General features: G+C 37.3%; 1 protein-coding gene across 6 annotated transcripts in view; it reads right to left on the bottom strand.

Moving 5' to 3' along the window:
- OSBPL9 (oxysterol binding protein like 9) overlaps positions 1-26,020 on the bottom strand; it is a 194,810-nt gene that overhangs the window by 108,206 nt on the left and 60,584 nt on the right. For 5 of the 6 annotated variants that reach the window (XM_015535319.2, XM_042997150.1, XM_007077216.3 and 2 more), the window contains exon 3: positions 10,884-10,962. The exons of the other annotated variant lie outside the window; for it this stretch is intronic. In XM_015535319.2, the coding sequence (XP_015390805.2) occupies positions 10,884-10,962 (79 nt within the window). The remainder of the gene's footprint in view (positions 1-10,883; positions 10,963-26,020) is intronic. 6 annotated transcript variants of the gene reach the window in all.

Genomic DNA, 26,020 nt, shown 5'->3' with positions numbered 1-26,020 from the left:
TTTACTTTCATGCAGATTTTCAAGTACACATTATGTACTAAAGTAAGGAAATGATTTCCTTTACATGTCTTTATATACTCTTCACACTAACACCTTACCAAGTCATGTTCCAAACTGGGTAAAAAAGATGACTTAATGTCTATTAGCAATTTCTCAGACAGTAGGGTTAATGAATGAACCTGTTTTCTATTCTCTTTCAAAAAGAATATGAGAAAAAGATGAGCACAGCACCAACAACAAAATGGACAAAGGAATTAATGAGTTACCAAACAAGAAATAAACACATTAAAAAACACTTTTGAGAAGGGCCACTGGGTTGGTATTCTTTTAAAATGATATTACCAGGGGGGCGCCTGGGTGGCTCAGTCGGTTGGGTGTCTGACTTGGGCTCAGGTCATGATCTCGAAGTTTGTGGGTTCAAGCTCCACATCAGGCTGTGCTGACAGCTCAGAGCCTGGAGACTGCTTCAAATTCTGTGTCTCCTCCTGTTTCTGCCCCTCCCATGCTCATGCTCTCTCTGTGTCTCACAATAATAAATAAACATTTAAAAAAATTTTTTTAATAAAAATTTTTAAAAATGATAATACCAAGGGCGCCTGGGTGGCACAGTCAGTTGAGCGTCTGACTTCAGCTCAGGTCATGATTTCACAGTTTGTCAGTTCGAGGACCACATCAGGCTCTGTGCTGAATGCATGGAGGCTGCTTGATATTCTGTATCCCTCGTTCTCTGCCCCTCCCCCGCTTGCTCTCTACCTCTCTTTCAAAATAAATAAAAATAAACTTTAAAAAAAATTATCAAAACAAAGAATTATGTTGATTTACTACCTTTACACAAAGCCTTAAATTGTTATTTATTTGGTTTCAAGGAGAGGTTATCATGTACATATCAAAAATATATAACTACAAAGGGAAATTTTTTAAAAAGTCATTAATGAACACAAGATAATGGAATCTGTTTACTAATAATAAGAAGGCTGAGATGATTTTTTTTGAGAGAGAAAGAGAGCACACACATGATTCAATCTCACAACAGTGAGAGATCATGATCTGAGCTGAAGTCAAGACTGGACACTTAACCATCTGAGTCACCCAGGCACCCTTCAGATGATTATTTTCTTTAATGTTTATTTATTTTTGAGAGCGAGAGCACAGGTGAGCAGGGGAGAGGCAAAGACAGAGGGGAGACAGAGGATCCCAAGTGATGCACTCTCCCCACTGCCAACCCCCACCCCACTGCCCTTTCGCTGATGACAGCAGAGAGCCCCATGCAGGGCTCGAACTCCAGAAGTGTGAGATCGTGACCTGAGCTGAAGTCAGAGGCCTAACCAACTGAGCCACCCAGGCACCCCAAGATGATTATTTTTAAGCAGAAGACACTTAAGCCTGCAACCAAGGTTACTCTGATGATGTACTGTCTGTTCTTCTAAATGATTAATGATGAGGATGTATCATGCTGCATTGATTAATGTTAATGCAGTAGGGGCAATGATGCCCTAATACACTTGATCAATATAGCTTTCCTGAATTAAACACTTTCTTTCACCACTGGGCTGATTTGTAGTAATTCTGCAAGCTTTAATGGACTGAGTTGAAAAGGTCAGCTATCAGCCCAAGCACAGATGACTTCCACTAAGATACAATTCCTGAAGATTCTTCTAATTTAGACATTTTTTATGTCTAAAAAATGTATTTGGTCTTATGCAACTTGCATTGCTTTAAAAATACATAAATTTGCAAACCAATTTCATACTTGAAATAATTTTGGAGAACATACTGCCTAAATAAGGTCTTCAGTAAAGTCTTTGAAAGTAAAGGATTTTATGAAGACCTAATCACATCTAATTTTCATCTTTAAAAAATTTAGATTTTTCACACACCAGGTTTGCTTAAGGCAAAACAAACACCTCTAGTATGTAGGTTAGGACACAGTAAGAGACAATCTAAGAACAAAGCCAAGTCACTTGACTCTTTGTGTCTCATTTCACTCATATATAAATTGGAGATATTCCATCTAATGTGTAGGGCTGTTAGGAGAGTAAACTGGAATAACATGTAAAACCACAGAATCCAGACCAATGGCTCTCAAACTTCAGGGTGCATCAGAATCACTACACAGGGCCCATTCCCAGAGTTTCTGATTCAGCAAGTCTGGGGTCAGGCCAGAGATTATGTTTCTTACATGTTCCCAGGTGATGCTAATCTTGCTGGTCTGGTAGCACACTTCAAGAACTAGAGAGACCTTATCTAGAGAGACCTGAGCGCTAATCTACCAATCCTGGACTCTTAGCTTCTCTAAAACTCAGCTTCTCTAACTCTAAAACTATGTTTGTTGTTGTGGAGTTTAGGAACTATGGAAGTAATGTACAGTGCCTGTTGAACACTGTGCCTGGTTCATGATAATAATATCCTAGATATTTAGTACTAGTAATAGTGGTACTTGTTCCACCATCACTGCTATACTATTTCTACTAAGTAATGGAACATATAGAACATTAACATCACAAAAATTTTTAATTGCATTAAACTGCACTGTAAATTAAAAGTTCCTTATATTTTACATTAATTCCTTTCCTGATAAAATTATAAAAATTAATTATAAACTAGTTACAAATCTCTACAATAACTTTTTTGTAGCAGTTAAGAGAACAGATCTAGAGCACAACTGTTTGTGTTCAAGTAACAGTTCTGCCTTACAAAACCTATGTGTCTGTGGCCCTCAGTTTCTTTATCTGTAAAATAAAAACAGTATTAGTACCTAAGGTCATGAGAACTGAGTTAAAGGAAGTAAACTCTGAACAGTGTTGGCATAAAATAAACATCCAATAAATGTAGCTATCATTATTATTATCCCAAAACGCTAACAGTAACATTGTAAATCATTACATATATATGTCATTATATATCATTATATTATATACCATTATATATATGCACATATATATACACATGTATATATATACATATACATATTAAAGCATTAAATAATGGGAATGCAAGCTGGTGCAGCCACTCTGGAAAATAGTATGGAGGTTCCTCGAAAAGCTCAAAATAGAACTGCCCTATGACCCAGCAATTGCACTACTAGGCATTTATCCATGGGATACAGGTGTGCTGTTTCAGAGGGACACGTGCACCCCAATGTTTATAGCAGCATTATCAACAATAGCCAAAGTATGGAAAGAGCCCAAATGTCCCTCGATGGATGAATGGATAAAGAATATGTGGTATATGTATACTATGGAGTATTATTTGGCAAGCAAAAAGAATGAAATCTTGCCATTTGCAACTACGTGGATGGAACTGGAGGGTATTATGTTAAGTGAAATTAGAGAAAGACAGAAATCATATGACTTCACTCATATGAGGATTTTAAGAGACAGAACAGATGAACATAGGGAAGGGAAACAAAAATAATATAAAAACAGGGAGGGGGACAAAACAGAAGAGACTCATAAATATGGAGAATAAACAGAGGGTTACTGGAGGGGGTGTGGGAGGGGGGATGGGCTAAATGGGTAAGAGGCACTAGGATTCAACTCCTGAAATCATTGTTGCACTATATGCTAACTAATTTGGATGTAAATTTTAAAAAAATAAAAATAAAAAAACCCCTCAACATAAATAAAGAAAAAAAAAACACCTCACCTAAGATGGAATATATAATCTGAATATTCCAATAACTATTAAAAGAATTGAATTCATAGTTTGTCTTAAAAAAAAAAGCATTAAATACACTCAATGTTATTTGAAGGTAAAATTTAAATAACTGGGTATTTTTCTAATTATTAGTGTGAACTACAGACTATCTAGTCTTCTATTATTAGGTTGAGTCATATGAACTGCTGACATGCAACTAATAAATACAGTACTAGCATAGGTTCAGAGTAATAGCTTTCATCCCAATCTCTCTGATCATTCTTTTGAGCCTATTGATGGTTCCACTCTAGTGTGCTCCCAGGTTTCGTCCTCAGCTCTCTCCTTTTTTAAGTTTATTTTTATTTATTAAGAGACAGATAGAGAGCAAGCAGGGGAGGAGCAGAAATAAAGAGACAGAATCCCAAGCAGGCTCTGTGTTGTCAGGGCAGAGTCTGATGCAGTGCTCAAACTCACGAACCGTGAGATCATGACCTGAGCTGAAGTCAAGAGTTGGACGCTTAACCAACTGAGCCACCCAGGTGCCCCCTCAGCTTTCTTCTCCTTCAGATCTCCCAGAAGGTTCCTAATGACTATTCTATGGTTTTAATCGGAGACTGAAAATACAGAGAGGTTTTATCTAGCCACAGATGCATTTCATTGGCCTACATAGTTTGTTGTTATTGTTTAATTTGGAGATCTAACACACACATACACAAACTCCTACCCACACACACACAAAAATTGGATTCTGGCTTCTCTTGAAAAACTGGACAATCTGGCAACACTGGACAAGCATTAGCAAAAGCCTACAACTGTCTGGAATAGCAACTAACTTCCAACAGGGCATGAGTTTTCCAAATTGCTAAAGTCTTCAGTTAGCTTTACTCTTCACTCATTTATTTATCTGCCTAGCTCTTAGGCATTCAATTTTTCAGCTGCTAGTTCTACTTACTAGCAATGTGCTGATAAGCACCAATCTCCATCTTCAGCCCAGACTCAGATCCAGTTGCCATCCCCATCTATACCTATGTGTCCCACAGACATAAGTCCCTTACCATCTCTGTTCCCCTAGTTTCTCTACCTCAGATGTTGACAAATCCAAACAGTATGCTAAGCCAAGAATGTCACCTTTACTACAATCATTTTCTCACTTCCCATTTCCTAGCAGTCACCAGTTTCTACAGATGCACCTCCTAAAAATCTCAAATCTATTTCCTCTTCTCCTTCCCCATTACTACCGCTTTCCCATTCAGGCGCTTATCAACAATCACAGCTACTCATCTAAAGCCCATGTCTCACTCTGTCTCTTCTCTGCTTAAAACTCTGCTTCACTGGTTCTTCACTGACCTCAGGATAAAATATAACCTCTTTATTTTAGATGTAAGCTTCTGCCTATATCTACAGCCTCATCTTCCCATTGTTCTAACAGTACCAACCTTCATAGTTCTCTGAACACAGTGGCAGCATCATATTTCCATACCTCTGTACATGCTACAACATCCCTCAGCCTAACAAACTTGTCCAATCTTCAGAACTGCCACGGAGAGAAGGTAAGGAGGAAGCGGAAGGAAGCAGTGTGTGGTTACAGGAACCTTTTAATTTTTACATTAAATACTTTATTATAAGAATAATTACTTGGTAACAAAAAACCCTGCTCTTCTGTGAAACACTGAGTGACTGCCTTTTTTGTCTCTTCATTATTTCAGTGTCTTATACATATTTCTACCTCTACAGCATATTTCATATTACATTACAAGTACTTCTTTACAAACTCCTTGACATCATGGCCCAAGTCTTATTTACCAGTATATTCTCAATTCTAAAAACAGGGAGTTATACATACTATATACACAATTAATGTTTGAATTCAACAGCCAGTCTATACCAAAACTACTTTCCATCCACTGTCTATGAGAGAATCTATAGGCAAACAAGTTTGGCTGACTGATAGGAAAGGGAATCATCTTTTGCCCTTGTTCAAAAGAAAAAAGAGCCACCTTGTAAAGATAAATTGGCAACTATTTTTAATCTCTGACAAAGGACAGAATGAAGTTGTAGTTTTTAAACCTTTTTAAAGCTCTAACATGCTAGAACTGTAATTTCAATGATTACCTAAAGAAAAAAAAAAACATAATAGAGTATTTCTTCTTCAAATCCAAAGTTAATTTAAATTGACTTTGTTTTGATAATTTTATGGCATCTCTTAAAAATTGGAGACATTCTGAAATAATAAGTTACCAGAACTGGGAATCATTGTAATAACAAGTAATCTATTGTTTTGGGGGAAAAAATTTTTTTTTGGTACCAATCCTCTTTATTATAAATAAATGATGTTTCAGAATATAGGATGTGGAGGGCAGCTAGAGATTTAAACCATAGTGAAAATGAAGGTGATAGGTAACAACCTACCTATGTATATTTCCATACTCTTGACTTTCTTTCTTGTTATTATGGACGAACTATCTGTGCTCTTAGAGAAAGGCAATGCCTCAGCTCTGTATTAGATCCCATCCTCTCTTGTGTTGCCAATAACACTCATCCAACAACTCTCCCCTTTCTCTCTTGCATCAATTTTTCCCCTTTTACTGAATCACTGCTAACAGTATAAAAACATGCTATTATTTCTCTTATCAAAAAAATGTTTTATTCTCATTGTCCTCTCCAGCTACTGCTATAGTTCAGTAATTTCAGCAGAATGTGAAAGCACTGTCTATACTTCCGTCTTACAATTGTCTTCTCAAGGTTATCAGTGAATTCCTAATTGTTAGAAGTCCTCTGATCACTTCATATCCCTCAACTTACTTGATCTATCAGGAGCATCTGACACAGTTGCTGATACCTCTGCTCTCCTCTTTTAGAACACTGTCTCTTGGCTTTCAGGGTACTACATTCACCTGGTTTTCCTCCTTCTTTTTCATTGCTTCTTTTTAATCTCTTTTGCTAGTTCTACCTAAGCTCTGTGCCCTATAAGTAAAGGTTGGACTCCTAAGTTCTTGTGGCTCTAAATACCATCTTTATGCCAATGACTTCCAAATTTACTTCTTCAGCATGAACTCCTCTCCTGAACTCCACACTTCAAGTGCCTACTTGACATCTCCATCTGGATGTCTGATAGGCATCTAGAACTTGTTTATAAACATGTCCAAGGCTAATAAGCTCCTGATGCCCACATCCTCTCTCTAAACTAGTTCCTCTCGCAATCTTCCTCACCCCAGTTAATGGCATCTCCATTCTTGTGGCAAGTCAAAAAATCTTGGTGTCAACCTAGACTCCTTTATCTCACGTGCTGTAGTTTAACCTTTAAAATATAGTTATCATATGACAATTACTTAACAATATAAAAGGAACAAACTACCAGTACATGGAACAACACGGATGAATATTTAAAACATTATGTGGGGCACCTGGGTGGCTCAGTCAGTTAAGCGCCTGACTCTGGATTTCGGCTCAGGTCATGATCTCATGGTTCGTGAGTTTGAGCCCTACATTGAGCTCCCTGCTGCCAGTGTGGAACCTGCCTGGGATCCTCTCTCCCTCTGTCTGTGCCCCTGCCCCTGCCCCTGTTTATATATTAAACATAAACGTATTTATGTAAATTTATAAATAAAATAAAACTTAAAAAACAAAAACAAAAACATTGTGCTGAGCTAAAATAAAACCAGACAAAAGAGAGGACATAATGTGTGATTCCATTTGTGTGAAACTCTCCAAAAGAAAAATCTATAATGATAGAAAGTAGATCAGTGGTTGCCCGGGGCCAGTGGCTGAAAGTGGAGACTGAAAGAAAAAAGGAAATCTTTTGGATGACAAAAATATTCAATATCTTGATTGTGGAAGCAGTTATGAGTAATAAATTTGTCAATACTCACTGAACTTCATAATGTGTACATTTTATCATATATTAATTATACCTCTATAAAGATTAAACATACATACATAATTCAACTATTTCTCACTGCCTCCCTACCCCGTGAGTTACCATGTGGGAGCTATATCACCTCTCTGGATGACAATAGCCTAACTAGTTTCCCTGCTTCTGTCCTTGCCTCCTGCATTTTATTCTCAACACAGTGGCCACACTGATACTGTTAAAAATTACATCATGTGACTCTTCTCAAAACCCTCTAACGGCTTCTCAGTAAAATTCAGCATCCTTACTCTGACATATGAGGCCTCACATGACCAGCTTCTCTGTTACCTCATAGATCTCATTTCCCACTACCCTCCCCCATGATTACTTGCACTCCAATCAGAGGTGGCCTCCCTGCTGCTCCTGAAATATAGCAGGCACACTCTTTTGCACTTCTTATTCCCTCTGCCTAGGCATGATGTACTCCCTATTACCAACCCCAATAAGGCCTTAAAGCTTGTTTCCTCACTTCCTTCAGGTCTTTCACCAAAGGGCACCGTCTCAATGAGTCTTTCCCTGCCCACTCTCAAATTTCAGCACCTCCGTCCCCACATACCTCACTTGTATTTCATTTTCTCCTTTCCTGCTTTATTTTTTTCTCCCCAGGCCTTAGCACTGTTTTATTTATTTGTATTTCACTAATATATATGTTACTTATATCTTATTGGCTTTCTCCTCTACCAGAATGGATGACCCAAAAGGAATTTTATCTGTTTTGTTCACTACTGTAACCCCAGATCTTAAAATGGATGTTGAATAAATGAATGTATCTCAACAAATTCTAGCTTTCCCTTTAATAGCTGATAGTAAGTAAAATTTACTTTATAGAGGCATCAACTGATACTTTATTTGCTTTAAAAATTTCTGGTAAATTAAATAAAAACTTCAACACACTTAAACATATACAAATATATATCAGCCAAACTTGTTTTCAATTCTAATCAAGAATACAGAATCTATCAGGGGCGCCTAGGTGGCTTAGGCAGTTAAGCATCCAACTTCTGCTTCGGTCATGATCTCATGGCCCATGAGTCCAAGCCCTGCATCAGGCTCTGTGCTGACAGCTCAGAACCTGCTTCAGATTCTGTGTCTCCCTCTCTCTCTGCCCTTCCCCATCTCTCTCTCTCTCTCTCTCTCTCTCTCTCTCTCTCTCTCAAAAATAAACATTAAAAAAATTAAAAAAAAAAAGAATACAGAATCTATCAGACATTAAGAACTTTTTATCAAATTTTCAGAGAATTTCTTCTGAGTAAGGATCTATGTGAAATAACTCTCATTATTGCCAAGAATATATAGAATATAGAGTCCTGCTGAGTTCTTTACAAAAGCCAGATAATCTCATGTTGCCTGAAGCTCCCATTACTATTACAGTAGAGAAAACTAATCAGTTTGACAGTCCCAGAGCTAAGAATTCATTTTTTTAAAAATTTTTAACGTTTATTTATTTTTGAGACAGAGAGAGACAGAGCATGAACGGGGGAGGGTCAGAGAGAGGGAGACACAGAATCTGAAACAGGCTCCAGGCTCTGAGCTGTCAGCACAGAGCCCGACGCGAGGCTTGAACTCACTGACCGTGAGATCATGACCTGAGCCGAAGTCGGCCGCTTAACCAATTGAGCCACCCAGCCGCCCCAGAATTCATTTTAAAAATACATGTAACTCTTACTTACACTTGTCATTTATATCAATAAAAGAATTAAAGGAATTGCTTATTTTATAAGCAAACCACAGAAATATGGGACTATCAAACATAAATAATTTAAAAGTTAGAAGGTACAGGTACCCTTACTCTAGAGGTCTGAGTCTCCTCTCCTTTAAATAGGCAAACAATACAGCTTCTGCAAGTCCAAAGGAGGTGTCTCCTTAATAACTGCAGAGGAGAAAATTCTATACTGCAGCCTTCACCTGCATCCAGCAGCTATTACTGGAAACACATTAAAGTATTCATATTCACTCAAGTAAAGAGTTTCAGTGTGGGGGTGTTATCTGCTTTAGTTTATGAGCAGCATTATATATTCAACTTAAAAATAAAGGCCCCGAGCTTTCATAATAAGATTTAAAATGTTTTGTAAAGTTAAATGCAGTGGAAAATTTCAGAAAGGATTATTAGTTAAACAGCTCTGAATAAAGAGTATGACCAAACACAGTAAATATTTTAAGGATGTTTCTTCCTGAAAGCGTTAGGTGTATCACTACTGAGTTATATTGGTTTGTCTTCATCGTATATAAGCTGCATCTTTCATTTCTATGTGTCAATTTCTTAAACAAGACAATGAAGAAAAATAACTTCACTATACTATCCTAGCATGGAAGGACAATAGCTGTCTCAACATCTCATATAATATATCCGGTCACTGACTTCATAACCTTCAAACATTTTTCATTTCTTCATAACCTTCAAAACATTTTTCAGCTATCAATTTATTTAATATATTTATTTACACTGGTACACCTAGCATCTATCATAGTGCATTGTCACTTGTAGTTCAGAGAAACTGCTAACATATCCAAAGCTTCTCATTTCTAAGTTCCATGGAATGCTTTAACATAAAATAGAGGTTACTCTGGATAGGCAAAATGACAAAACCATTAGTAACAAAGCTAATAGACATTCCTAATAGATGAGAGGTACATTATACATGAAAGGTACATCATTAAAATTGACTTTTATTTGCTGGTTTAGTTTTCAAAGCAAGATGAAATGAGAATGATCATACAGTACCTTACCCTTTCTACCGGTGAACCATAGCATGCAATGCCGAAACATAGCAGTGGCAGATGGCATTGGTGTTATTAACTATAAAAAGGATAATAGCAGAGAAATGACGGCTGGCAGACAACACACAGAAATGCAGATGAAATGAATGCAAACTTGCAGTTCTTGAAGCAAAGCAAAACCTTTAAGCCAAAGGTTGCCACTAGCTTCAATTTAATTTACATTTTGAGTTTTACACAAACACTGCAACCTTCACAATCAGTCTTTAGACTCTTCATGCAGAAGCAGAACCATACTCCTCGATAAAGAAGATCAGCAACCTTCTGTAAACACAAGCCAGCAGCAGCAGCAGCCCATTACTTTCTCCCTTCACTGATTTTTATCCTTTAAATTTTTAATCTCCAATTGCAGCCAGATCCACAGTCGTTTCAAACAGATCTGTATCCACTGCAGATACAAATCCCTGCCTAACCTGCAGTACCACTTCATCCAGAACGTTCCTGTGCACTCATTCATGCAGATCAGTTGCAAAACCATTCAAGTCATCCAGCAAACAACCCAAAAGAGAAGGAAAGAAGCAGTTGGGACTGTGAAGAGAAAGAATCTCTTCTTTCAGCTCACCCTGGAAATGGAAGGTTTTCTGATCAACAGTTATTGTGAAGGTGCTGTCGTCCTCATCGTCTATACCAATCACAGCTCCCTGTGAAACAAAGAGCAAAATCCCAATAAGGCAAACAATGACATCAGCAATATTCACTACTGCTACAGCCCTGGAATGCTTAATGCACCGAGGACACTGGCAGTAAGCTAGACACAGAAAAGGGGTATCTGAGACCGTATTTTTGCTTAGGGAGGAAGAACTAAAGGGGAGGGGATGGCAGGGCACTGTAGTACTCTGCATGGCTACCTTCTATCCTTGCATAAGGGGCATGGTTGTGGTGAGGGGGAGGGGACAAACATAGAAGCTGAGTCTAGAATCTGTGTTTCAGAGTCAGCCACTGAGGCTTTCTGAGCTTTGGACTACTCTCTAAAATTGGGGGGTCAGAAACCTCCACCTCACCCAGTTGTTGTGAGGCCAAAGAATGCAGGTCCTCTTCAGCAGGCTGCTTTGTGTTACACTTCTTAGTGCAGAAATGTCAGGTAACACTTGCTTCAAAACACTACCCCAATCAATTCTTCCCAGTGTGCCCCATTTATACATGGCTGTGCAACTGCACTTTCCACTTTCTGCTGTAATTTTCTGTTCATATGTCTGCCTCCTCCCACTGAAGTGCCATGAGATCTTGGAAGTCAAGGACTACATTATTTATTTTGGTACATGACCCTTAAGTACACATCCAAGCTATGTTTTCTAATAAAAGCATGAACAACTCTCCAAAGACAGGGGAGGAAGGGAATGCATTTGTAAGTTGTTTGTACCAAGAAAGTGGATAGGCTGGGTTTTAAACTTTTTTTGTGTTCAACCTCAAGCAGCTCATGAAGACAACAGAAATTAAGAGACAGGAAGCTACTCAAAACAGGGAGTGTAACATTATAATCAGTGTCCTTAAGAAGTGTCTAAAGTATTCCAGAGAGAGAAGCTAGAGAACCTGAGATAGGCAAAATGCCCCAGGATGGCTACAAAAGTTAACAGTGTGCCACAGACAAAACCAGGACCTTGAAAATGGGGGTTGAAAAGAATCAGGGGGCCAAAATACCTAATCCCATGAAAAAAGGCTATTCCTATTATAAGAGCATTAGGTAATAGAGCCAAACATTTATTAAATCTCTTCTCAGAGGCCATCTGGATAAACCCCAACTATACGCAAACCCCACTGACCTGAATTATCTTATTCTTCAGTTTTGGATTGGGTTAGGATTGTTACCCCATTTTCAGATAAGGAAAGTATCTCCTGAGAGTATAATGACTTACCCAAGGTCACACAAAGAATGAATGTCAGAACCAGAACCACTGGCAGGATACCTACTTATTCCATGACAGCAAATATAGACACATTTCAGTGGGTAAGCAAGTGTGGGAGTGGATCTTTCTGGTTAACTGAGTTAGATGCATCAAATATTTGCTAAGTCATAACTAAATACAAAAATATGTGCTAGATATAGCTCTGTAATATGTAACAACAGTCCCTGCCTTCAAGGCACGTATACTTCAGAGGAGGAGATAAAACATGCAAAGAGGTGAGTATAAAACAAGGCAAAAAATGATCTCTACATCGATGAACTTTGAAAACATCATGCTAAGTGAAAGAAGCTAGCCACAAAGGACCATAAGGTATAATTCCATTTATATGAAATGTCCAAAACAGGCAAATTCATAGAGACAAACAGTACATTAAAGTTTGCCTAGGGTTGTGGGGAAGGGAAGAAGTGGGGTAAAATAGGGAGTGACTGCTAACAGTTACGGATTTCTTTTTTTTTTTTTAATTTTTGTAATGTTTTATTTATTTTGAGAGAGAGAGCATGAGCAGGGGAGAGACAGGCAGAGAGGAGCAGAAGATCTGAAGTGGGCTCTGCACTGACAGCACAGAGTCCGATGCGGGGCTTAAACTCACAAACTGTGAGATCATGACCTGAGCTGATGTCAGACACTCAACCAACTGAGCCACCCTGGTGGCCCGCGGGGTTTCTTTATGAAAACATTCTAAAATTGATTGTGGGAATGGTTGCTTGACTCTGTGAATATACTAAAAACAATGAATTGTATACTTTAAATGGGTGAATTGCACTGTATGTGAAATATATCTCAACAAAGCTGTTATAAATCACCCCAATCCCAAATGTCTGTTCTTTCTTTTGGATCCCTTAATGTCAATTTACCATTTACCTGGTCAACTCAGATGGAAACCTCTAGGTTCTACACATGTCCTCCTTCATTCCATCCCCATAAGTTGTGCTCATTCCACCCTTGAACCATAATCTCAAATATGTCAATTCTTCTCCATCTATGAATTGCCAACACCCGAATTCAGGCTCTCATAACTACATGCTTGATAAGGCAGTCTGTCTCCCTTCAGTCTGGCTACCTTTTTAGTCCAGTCTTTTGCTATTGCTAGAGTAATATTTCTAAACTACAGAGTCTCACAAGAGAAAAAGATGTTTAAAACCTTCCTTGGGTCTCTGAACTAAGAGATAAAGTCAACATTTCTTCATAATGCCAATCAAGACTGTTCAAAATCTAACTAACTTAGGAAACTAACCTTTCCACTGTTACCAACTAGACCCTTCCTCCTTACCACACACAAAGGCCCTGTACATACAGCCCCAACATTTCTTCCACGTACTGGGGGGAAAATCTAAACACACCAATTAATTTCACTTTTGTATGTCCTTTCTTATGCTCAATTACCAACCATTTATGAAAAAAAGCAAAACCCCACATATCCCCCTAGCTACAACCTCCTTTTTCACAAAGGAGTTTTTTTTTTTTTCTTTTTAATGTTTACTTAACTTAGAAAGAGAGAGACAAGGTGCAAGAGGGGAAGGGGCAGAGAAAGGGAGACACAGAATCCAAAGTAGGCTCCAGGCTCTGAGCTGTCAGCACAGAGCGTGATGCAGGGCTTGAACTCACAAACCTCGAGATCATGACCTGAGCCGAAGTTGGACGCTTAACTACTCACCCAACCAGATGCCCCAAGAATCAAAAATTTTTTTAAAAAAACTTTTTAATGTTTATTTATTTTTGAGAGAGAAAGAGGGAGACAGTGTGAGTGGGGGAAGAGCAGAGAGAGAGGAAGACACAGAATCTGAAGCAGGCTCCAGGCTCTGAGCTATCACCACAGAGCCTGAGGCAGGGCTTGAACTCACAAACTGTGAGATCATGATCTGAGCGGAAGTCAGATGCTTAACCAACTGAGCCACCAAGGCGCGCCCCCCCACCCCAAGAATTAATTTTTTTAATGTTGTTTATTTTTGAGACAGAGAGACAAAGCACGAGCAGGTGAGGGGCAGAGAGAGAGGAAGACACAGAATCTGAAGCAGATTCCAGGCTCTGAGCTATCAGCACAGAGCCTGAGGTAGGGCTTGAACTCACAAGCCATGAGATCATAACCTGAGCAGAAGTCGAATGCTTAACCGACTGAGTCACCCAGGCACCCCTCACAAAGGAGCTTTTTAAAAATTGGCAATGTCTTAACCTTTCATCCACTCCTGCAATCTAGCTTCTTTCCCACCACTGCACAAAACTACAGTCGCACAGTTCTCCAATGACTGCTTTAGTACTCTCTAGTTATGTCATACACCACCAGTCTAAAGCACTGTTGCTGCTGCTGACTGCTTCCTTCTTGAAACTCTCCTTCAGTGGCCCTTAATTACCTAAGCTGTGCTTCAGAAATATTTCTACTTAAGTACCTTTGACAACCTATACAAGAGAAAGTAGTCTTTTGTCGCCCATTATAATTTATCTCTCCTCTGTCCAAATGCTTCCGTGAAGACTCTGGAAGATAGCTAACAATCTCCCAGTCCAATTGGGTCTTGCCATTATCCTGAACATTCTTCAACATACAGATGTACAATTCATTTGACAATCTGGCCTCCCAGTTTCCTGATTTGTTCAATTCAAATAAACTTCACTGCCATTCTCCTTCAGTCACTCATTCCCAATGGCAATACACCTGCACTACCCAATATAACAGCCATTAGTCACACATGGGAATTTAAATTTTAATTAAAATTTAAAGTAAGTTACTCAGTCACATTTCAAGTGCTCAATAGCTACTACATGCGGTTAGTGGCTATGAAACTAAGTGCAGATACAGAATATTTTAATAATTGCAAGAAGTCTACTGGACAGTGAGTGTTGTCCTAGATCTTGTCATCATAGAGACCTAAACCACAATAAATAGTTAATACTGCCTGTTACTGAATATTTTCAATGACCCAGGCACTATAAGCATTTTACATATTCTTTATCATTTGAAAACAACAACTTCATATTGAAAGGTGACATATACATAAATCATAACCCTACAAGCTTAGTGAAAAGAAGTTCCCTTTGTAACCTTTCTTAATCATTAGCCCCACTCTCCATTCCAAAGGTAAATACTATCTTTCTTTCCAACATTACAAATTATTTTTGTCTGTCTTTGAACTTTATACAAATGGACTTCTGCAATATACTTTCTTTTGTGTCTGGCTTCTTTCATTTAACATAATGCTTGTGAAATGCATCACAGTTATTGTATATAGCAGTAGTTTGTTCACTTTTATTGCTATATATATAGTATTCCTTTGTATGGATTTTCCATAATTTATTTACAGTCCCATTGTAGATGGATATTTATGTTGTCTCCTGTTTTTGATTCATAGGATCATGCTGCTAAGGCATTCTTATGTATCTCTCTCATTATACATATGCTTATATTTTTATTAGGTACATATCTAGGAGTAAATTTGCTAGGTCATAGGATATCTACATGCCAATTTTATTTTTTAATTGTTATTTATTTGTAGTTTGAGAGAGGGAGGGAGGGGGGACAGAAAGAGAGAATGGGGGAGAGAAGGAGAGAGAGAGAGAAAAATCCCAAGTGGCTCCACGTTGAGCATAGAGCCTGATGTGAGGCTCAATACCACAACCCTGGGACCATTACCTGAGCCCAAATCAAGAGTCAGATGCCCAACCAACTGAGCCACCCAGGCACCCCTATTTATTTTTTCAAATAGGCTCTATGTCCAATATGGGGCTTAAACTCATGACCCTGAGATCAAGAGTCACGTGCTCTACCAACTGAGCCAGCCAGACACCCTTGCACATGCCAGTTGTAAAAGATACTGTCAAATAATTCTCAGAAGTGGCTGTGCCAACTATACTCCAACCAATGGTATACAAAAGTTTCAACTGCTCCACATCTTCACTAGCATTGCTGTACTTTAGTCATTCTGGCAGGTGAGTAGTGCTATCTCATAGTGGGTTTAATATACATTTCATTTCCCTGATAACTAATAAGGTTAAGTATCTTTTCATGTTTCTTGGCTATTTGAATATCCTCTTGTGAAATAGTGACAAGACTGGACGATTATTTTATAATTATCTGTAGAAGCTTTTTACATATCTTGGATATGAACCCTTCTCTAGTTATGAATTAGGCAAGTATCTTCTCCCATCCTGTTGCCAGTCTTTGTATTCTCATAAAGATGTCCATGAAGAATTCTTAATGTTAGTGTAGTACAATGTATTACTTTCACACTTTATGATTGGGCTTTCTGTGTTTTAAGAAGTCTTTCCCAATCTCAAGGCCATGAAAATATTCTCTCCAACGTTATCTTTTAGAAGTCTTTACATATGGATATCAGGCGAAGTAAATCCTCCACCTTTTTTCTCTTGGCCTTTATAAGTTATAAATCAACATCAGCACCACAGTCAATGCCCAGGTCCCCCTAGGCCACCAGGTGAGAACAAGTCACCATTTCTACTGGGGGTCTGTTGGTTGACTGAGATGGCAGGAATCAGAAGTGGGTGTTCTTGGTCCTTTATAAATCTGAATAAGCAGAACAAGTTACACAAAAACTTGCTAGGATTCTGATGGAATGAACTGGGACTGCCAAATATTTAAGTCTCTTTACATTTCAATGTTTATAGTTTTCTGAGTAGAGGTCTTGTCCACCTTTCATTAATGTTTATTAAGTAATTAATGTTTTTGATGCTATAGTAAATATTCTTTATTTTTAAAAATTCATTTTCTAATTACTAGTTGTTAGTATATTAAAATACAGTTTATTTTGTATAATGACCTTGTATCCAGTAATCTTGCTAAATTCATCTATCAATTCTAATAGTAAATCTGTAAATTCTCTTGAATTTTCTGTTAAGTTGCTACAAATAATAACAGTTTTATTTGTTCTACTCCAATTCTTATACCTTATATTATTTTTCGTGCTTTATCCATTGACTAAGAATGCCAGTGCATGTGTGGTTAAAGACTGCCACTATTAGAGCAGATGACGGTGAATCTAAGTGATGACAGAGGGGATCCTTGCCCTTGGTCTCTCTCCCATTGTCCTCTGTAGCTATTTAAAACCTTCTCTATTTTCCTTGAACTCCCAACAACATAAGCAGTCATCAGGTAGAAACTCTAGACCTGCTATGCCCTCTCACCCAAACATTCACCTGCATCTATACCCACTCTTGCTTCCTTTCCACTTGTCATAATGGAAAAAGGGCTCCAACCCCATCACTGTTCCTTAGATCTCTTACTCTACCAAATTTTCAACTTCTTTGACTACTGGCTCTTTCCCAACAGCATTTACACATGTTGAAATTCTTTACCCTATTTAACAACAACAATCGTTCATTCAATTGTACATCCTCATCTAGCAACTGGCCCACACCTCTCATTCCCTTCCAGTCAACATTATTATTTAGATTTGTCCAAGCCTCCTAAATTGTTTTAGCCTCCCATTCCTTGTGGGATATGTAACCACATCAATGGTTCTTCTTCACCTTCAAGTAAGGTGACCATATGACTTGGTTTGCCTGGGACAGTTCCAGATTATTTCTGTTGTCCTGGCATAATAATGAATAGAGTATCCTGGTCTTTTATTCTTGAGTGTCTGGTTTAAGGGATATGGTCACGCTGGCATAGCCTAGCCTACAATGTCCTCAGTGATTTGCTCCATGCCTACCTCTCATCTCTTATCAAATTCTACAATTGGACAGTTTGAGGTTTACCAGTTGTCCCAGGCTCTCTTCCATCAAACATTCATCCTCTCACTTTATCTGAGTGTATGCTACTTTATTTTTTACATTTGGTAAAGCAAAACTCTGTTTGCTAATCCACATATTGAATAATATTCTACCTTAAACAAGTTCTTTACGATGCAAACCCACCAAAATACCAAAGTTTTTATTTCAGCCTGCTTTTATGTACCAACATAATAAACACATATATTTTTCACTTACTTCTCAGGATTTCTATTCTGAATATATGAGATGCTCCACCTTGGAGGTTATCAGTACTTTGTGTTCACCAAGATACCTGCTGCTTCAGGGTCACACTATCCAAGTTCCAGATAGAAAGTAACTAGAGCTGGAGTCTAGTGCAACCAGATGAAATTTCCTGACTTTCTCTCTTCTTTCTTCTACACACACAAACATACCCCAGACATGAGTCATAGTTCTGGTACCAAAGACAGAAAGTTTTGCTCTCATGGCTTAGAAGAAAAACAAAACAAAACAGAACACCACAAAACAGAATTCTGGCTATTTTGGGCCAATCTCCCTTTGCAAGAAGAGAAAATTGAATTGGTAAACTGGATCTAAGATAGTAAGAAAGAAATGATGACTCCTCTGGGACACAGACTGCTCACACAGCTCCTAAAAGAAATGTACACAATGTTATGAATACACAGCACAGCCACTCCCACAGTAACTCTACAACCACATCCTTTCTCTCCTTGCTGAAATATTAGAAACCTATCTTACATTCATATAACACATTTAAATATGGACTTGGAGATTCAGACAGAACAGGTATTACGCTTCTTTAGAAATTAGAAAACAGGCTCAGAGAGGTTAAAAAAAAACTGCCCAAGGTCCTACAACTAAAAGGCAAGAGAATTCAGGTTTTGGAATTCTTGATCCAAAGCCCTTTCTTAACAGGGCACTGTTATAAAAAGCAACATTCACTAATTACTTCAATAGATTTATTAAATGCCTATTCTGGGCCAGGAACATTAATAGCCAAGGAATATAAATAGGAGTAAAATATATCTCTGCCCTTGAAGAGCACATCATCTAGAGGAGAAAGAGAGGAGTCAACAATACAGAAGGAAATAGGAAAGCCTGAGGTCTGGCCTGCTTATCCAAATGCTGTTGCATGGAGGACCTATTTTAACATCATTCATTGATTTAACATATATTTATTAAATTTTCTAGACATTACTATAGCTAATAGGAATAGATCAGTGAACAATCTGCTTTGCTGTTTTCACTAAATATTGTTTTGAGGTTTCTTAGTGCTGTGTGTGTGTGTGTGTGTGTATACACACACAAACTTTTCATGCTGAGAATATATATGCACACATACACGCACACACAATCTATTTTGAGAATACATATGTACGTTTTACCTGCTATATAGTATTTCCACTATATAAGTATTCCACAGTGTGTCAGTTTCCTAACATTTAGGTTATTTTTCATTTTTCCTGTTCCAATAATCCAGCAATAACCATTACTGTATATGTCTCCTGGTAACACTTCTATAAGTAAGAATATGCTCTAAAATGGAATGAGTTCCAATTTTATGTAGAGTTGGGCACACCTTCAACTTTATTAAATACTACAAAATGTCTCCGTAAGTGTTGTATTGATTTATATCCCAACCAGTACTATATGAAAGTTCTTACATCCCCAATCATTAGCCAACACTAGGTATAATCAGACTTTATAAATCCTTGACAATGTGATAAAAATACTATCTTCCTGGAGTTTTAATTTGCATTTTCTGATATCACTGAGAAATAAGAACCTAGTCGCATTTATTGCCATTCTTATTTCCTCTTATATGAATTGAGTGTACATATCCTTTGTGCATTTTCTTTTAGGCATTCTTTTGTCTTTTTTACTGATTGGTATGTGTTCTTTGGGATTTCTTTTTGTCTTTTTTATTATTAATCTGTAGGATTTTAAAAATATACCCTGGATATTAATCTTTTGTCAGTTATATGCATTGTAAATATCTTCACTCCTGTCCACGCATTATCTTTCTCTTCAATTGTGGTGTCTTTTGGTTGTTGGTGGTGGTCAAAAGTTTTAAAATTTGAAGGTTATCAAATCTACCAATCTCTTCTATCATGGTTTGTGCTTTAAAACATCCTATTCTGTCTTGACATCATAAAGACATTCTTCTATATATTCTTACAAGTATGAATTTTCATTTTATACCTTTAATACTTCTGAAATTTATTGTGTATAGCATAATGTAGGAAGTAAATTTTATTTTTTTTCCATATGGGCAGTCACTTGATCCAGCTTCATTTACTGAGTGACAGTATCTGGTTTGAAATGTTGTCATATTCTGAACTGTCATAGTTGTGTGGTTATATTTGAGTTTTCTCTTCTTTGCCACTGATCAATTTCTTTCCCCTTATATCAACACCATATCATTTGAATTACCAGTTTCATAAAAAGTCTTAGGAATGGCAAGTCCCCCAACTCCTTATTCTTCAAATTTTTCTTGCCCCTTTACCATTTTAAATGACTTTTAGAATCACCTTGGCAAGTCATTTAATAAGCCTAATTGTGGTTTTGACTGAATCACATATATTTACAGATTAATTTAAGGGATAGAAGCATAGACATGATATTGAGTTTAACAAGTAGGAATAGATTAGATTTTTTTAATGGTCAGATCTTCCTTTAGTCATTCAGTGATGTGTTACGGTTTTCCTCCACCAAAGGAACGCACAGATCTTGTAAAATATATCCCTAATAACTTCTGGCTATTATATTTTTTAATAACGTTTTTCTAATTGTTTGTGGGTTGTATAAGGAACACTGTATGTTTTCTGCATATTGATTTGATATCCAAAAACTTTGCTGAAGGTTAGTCTTTCAAACAGTTTTTCTGTAGATTCTTGTGAATTTTTTTTATGTAGACAAACATTATCATCTGCAAATACCAGTAATGTTTATTCTTCTCTTCCAATCCTTTTTCTTTGAATTCTTATTTCTTATTCTTGTGTTACACATTTGCCAGGACCTATAATACGGTTACAGAGACATCATCAGCAAATCCTAATTCTCATTCCTCCTTCCAGGCCTTATATTTTCCATATCTTTTGTCTTATAGCATTTACTAGGACCTCCAGAGCACAATATTTAAAGGAGTAGCAAAAGCAGCCACTTATGTTTGCTACTGACTTTAAAGAGAATGCTTCTACTATTTCACTATTAAATACACTGTAGTATTGCAGTAAATACCCCTTATCAGGTTGAGATTATTCTCTTCTATTTCTAGCTTGCTTAATCTTGAAGGCATGTTTCATTTTAGTCACTGCTTCTTTTGCATTTATTCAAATGATCATGTAGTTCTTCCTCTTTTGATCTATTAATAGGATAAATAACTTTAATTAATTTTCAAATTAGCATCATAGTATTACTAGAATAAACTTCATTTGGTCGTAATACTTTTTGTTTATACATCACTGTGTATGGTTTGCTGTATTTTGTTTAGGACTTTGACATCTATATTAATAAAGGACACAGGCCTAAAAATTTCCTTTGTTATTTTTTTATTACTTTATTATTACCTTTTTCTTTTTCTAATTTTTAGAGTTAATGCTTAGTTCATTAATTTTCAATCACTGTTTTATATTAAAATTATAAATCACAGACTGCCTTAGATGCAGCTTTAACATGTGATCCTTTCATTATTATTCAGGTTTAAATATTTCATAATTTCCATTATGATTTCTACATTCACCAATGAATTATTTAGAAGTATGTTTGTAAGGCAGTGAGTGGTTACTGTTTTGTTAAAGGTTTCTTAATTTATTCCACTTTTGTCAAGGAATGTTATCTATGTGAACTGTGTTTTTGTTATTCTTTTTCCATAATAATTTAAATTTCTTTTTCTTAAAGTATAGTAGGTCTCATATTAATACTGTTTCTAAGCTTTCTTTTGGCTAACATTTCCTGGCTAACATTTCATCACTTTCTTATTTTTTTTTAAGTTTGTTTATTTATTTTTGAGAGGGAGAGAGAGAATCCCAAACAGGCTTTGCTCAGCATGGAGCCGGATTCAGGCTCCATCCCACAGCAGCAAGATCATGACCTGAGCCAAAATCAAGAGTCAGACACTTAACTGACTGAGCCACCCAGGTGCCTCCATCACTTTCCTATTTTTAATTTAATTTGTAATTATGAAATACTGCAAACATTCAGAAAATATAGCAAAATGGTATGTATGTGTCAATGAAAAGATTAAACAGAAATTTACATCTTCCCCAAGGGACGATATTTTCAGTGTCAAATTCAGGAAGAGATGATGTTTGCAAAAAAGCTAATGAATTAACAAAAAAGGCAGAAATTAATAGAGTCATTTTTCATAATGAAATGACAAAACAACAGACAAAAGTTCTTACAGGATGCAGCTCTAAGGGGACAAAACTGAACACATTCTTAAGCTTATACATAAAACTAAAAATACCTTATTGCATCCATTCTAGGATGGCAATAATTGTAAGACGAATCCCAATGCCCGAGATGTTAACATTTGAAAAAATAATGTAGAATCAATGAAATAAGACACTAGCAGAAAAAGTCAGTGCTAAAACTATGTTTTTTCTGTTTCACCACATTTTATTTTCTGTTGTAGTTAAGCTCATTTTGGAAGGCTCTTTCTTTTTTTTTTTTTTCCTTAAATTTAGTTAACATACAGTTCAATATTGGTTTCAGGAGTAGAATTCAGTGATTCATCACTTACATACAACACCCAGTGCTCATCACAAGTACCCTCCTGAATACCCATCACCCATCTAGCCCATCTCCCTCCATCAACCCTCAGTTTGTTCTCTATCACTATGAGTCTATTGGGGCAGCTGGGTGGCTTCAGTCAGTTAAGCATCTGACTTCAGCTGAGGTCACGATCTCACGATTTGTGGGTTCGAGCCCACCATCAGGCTCTGTGCTGACAGCTCAGAGTCTGGAGCCTGCTTCAAATTCTGTATCTCCCGCTCTCTGTCCCTCCCTGGCTCAGTCTGTCTGTCTGTCTGTCTGTCTCTCTCTCTCAAAAACAAATAAACATTAAAATTAAAAAAAAAAAAAAAGAGAGAGACTCTTGTGGTCTGTTTCCCTCTCTCCTCTTTTCCCCCTTTCCCATATGTTCATCTGTTTTGTTTCTTAGATTCCGCATATGAGTGAAATCATATGGTATTTGTCTTTCTCTGATTGACTTATTTCACTTAGCATAATACATTCTAGCTCCATCCATGTTGTTGCAAATGGCAAGATTTCATTCTTTTTGATGACTGAGTAATATTCGTGTGTATGTGTGTGTGTGTATAAAACTTCTTCTTTGGTCATCAGTCAATGGACATTTGGGCTCTCTCCATAGTTTGGCTATTGTTAATAATGCTGCTATACACATTGGGGTGCATGTACCCCAGTGCTAAGACTAGTAATAATCCATCACAATACACTGCTGACCTCTCTTGTGATGAACTAAAAGAAAAGAGAACAGATGACATATCCCTCAGGAAATCAGTCAACTCTGATGACCAGCACAACTGGTAAATGGAGTATTCAGTTTCACTGGACTGGGTAAAAACTGTTACTTGAAGATACGTATGGATTAACAGTTTTCAAAAACTCACAATACATTAAGCATAAAAACTTTCTTGAGTATAATTACTTTAATGATTCCTAAGACCCTGTAGAATTCTTCAGAATCTGAGATTCGTTTTATCAATAATTATTAATTACAACAGTAACTATCATTCATTAACAACCTAAGTCCCAAACACTGTATTAGAATACTTTTTAATATATCAATTAATTTGATATTCATAATTCTATGAGTAAATAACATGATGCCCATTCCAGAAAATAGGACTCAGCGCGGAATAGATGAGTTGCCTAAAGACACGAGCTAGTAAAAGGCAGAATCTGGATTTGAATTCCATTTTATGTATGGCTTGTTTTTTATCTATATCTCACACTACCTTTTTAGTATTATTACTTCTCCCTTTTGCAGATTTTTCCTGGAAATGTCAGTACTTTGCTTTTGGCTAGTATGTGTGTGGGACAGATGGAATCAGACCCTAGGTCTCAACCAACATTTTACTTTTCCATCAAGGCAAGGGCACCATCTAGTGGCATATACTTTGCCACCAATGTAGTCAAAGACAATAAATAGATGGGAAGGAAATGGTTTTTCACAGTTCTGCTTTCCTCCACTGGTTTGACACTACCTTGTCACAAGTTGGAGTGTGTCTGCATTAACTCTTGTAAGTCAAAAAGAACAGGAGTCTGGTAACACTAAAGATTAAACAGAGTTTAGTAATGAGACAGACTCAAGTTCAATCCTAGATTCACCATTTACTTTGTGACCTTGGTAAGTTGCTAAAAGTAGCCTGAGTCTGTCTCCTTATCTGCAAAATGAAATAACATCATTTACCTGACAAGATTATTATGGGATTACATATGAAAATCATCCAGCACACTACCTGCTAAGAGAGCTTCCTCAATAACTACTTGTTCCTTTCCCTATTCTCTTTTTATGTAGATTAAAACCACCTGTGTGTTCTGCTTTGTTTTTGTTTTTAATTTTAAGTAGGCTCCACACCCAATGTGGGGCCTGACCTCAAGACCCTGACATCAAGAGTCACATGGTCTACCAAATAAGTCAGCAGGCACCCCCTGCTTTGTTTTTTTTAGAAATCATACCATACCACTGGCTCATACTGTGTTGAAGATAACTTCCATAGTTCTTTTGTAAGCAAACTGTAGTAAAGGCAAATTCCACAACATTTATTCATTATTTTTCTAAATCTACAAAATCAACACTAACCATTTTTTGAGTACCTACTTACTACATAAGCAGACACTGTGACAGTGGATGGGAACTCACTATTGAGTAGGGAAAACAGATAAAATAACATGTAATACTATGTAATAAGTACTTTCATGGATATAAGTGGCAAATGTAAAGATACAGGAGGACCAAGTCTGTTTAGACGGATATGGATCAGAAGTGCTATACAGAAGAAGGAACATTTGAAAAGTCTTTAAAAGATGAGCTTACCAGACAAGGGCACAGAATTTCTGTCATAAGAAAAAAATATATCAGTATATCAGAAGCAATGATGAATGAAGAAACACAGTGAGGAAATACAAGTACAGTGTGGTTGGAACACAGTCTGGGATGGATGGAGAGGCAGGGAGAGATCTATGGCCCAAGACAATCAATGATAGCTCATTAAGCTCACTTGGAATCTTGATGTTAAATGCACTATTGCCACCATTATCATCATCGTCATCCATAGCAGTTATCATGTATTAGATGCGTAATATGTGCCCAACCCTGTCCATATATAATTGCTAAGCCTTACAACAACCCTGTAAATTATAGTTTATCTTCACAGAGGTTAAGAAATGTGCCCAATGGCACAGAGTCAGTAAGGGGTGGAGCTGAGTGAGATTTAACCCCAGGTCTCTGACTCTACTACACCAGTTGCCCCAAACTTGGCTACACAATAAAATCACCTGGAGAATCTATTTTAAAAAATAGGTTCTAGGGGCGCTTGGGTGGGTCAGTCAGTTAAGCATCCGACTCTTGGGTTTCAGCTCAGGTCATGACCTCATGATTTGTGAGTTCAAGCCCCGCGTCAGGCTCCATGCTAGAAGTGCAGAGCCTGCTTGGGATTCTTTCTCTCACTCTGTCTACCCCTCCCACTCTTGTTCTCTTTCTCTCTCTCTCTCTTAAAATAAATAAATTAATTAAAAAAAATAAAAAAACATGTTCTAGACCCTATTCTAAAACAGTTTGTCTAGAGAGTAGGAGGAGGGAACATAATTGTAAACAAAGTCTCCAAATGATTCTGAAATAGGAAGCCAAATGGCAGTCCAGCACTTTGAAAATACCACAAAGACTCTTAAACCACACACACACACACACACACACACACACACACACACACACGCAATGAAGTAAAAGCTTCCATCTATGTGCCAGGTGCTTAATTGTCACAAAATTCTGCAAGGGTATTATAATCCCCACTTTAAAGAGAAAACTCAAACTCTGGAAGCTTACAGACAGCTT

This window comes from Panthera tigris, chromosome C1 (assembly GCF_018350195.1).
Source record: "Panthera tigris isolate Pti1 chromosome C1, P.tigris_Pti1_mat1.1, whole genome shotgun sequence".
Taxonomy (NCBI): domain Eukaryota; kingdom Metazoa; phylum Chordata; class Mammalia; order Carnivora; family Felidae; genus Panthera; species Panthera tigris.
This window is presented reverse-complemented; position numbering and strand designations above follow the sequence as displayed.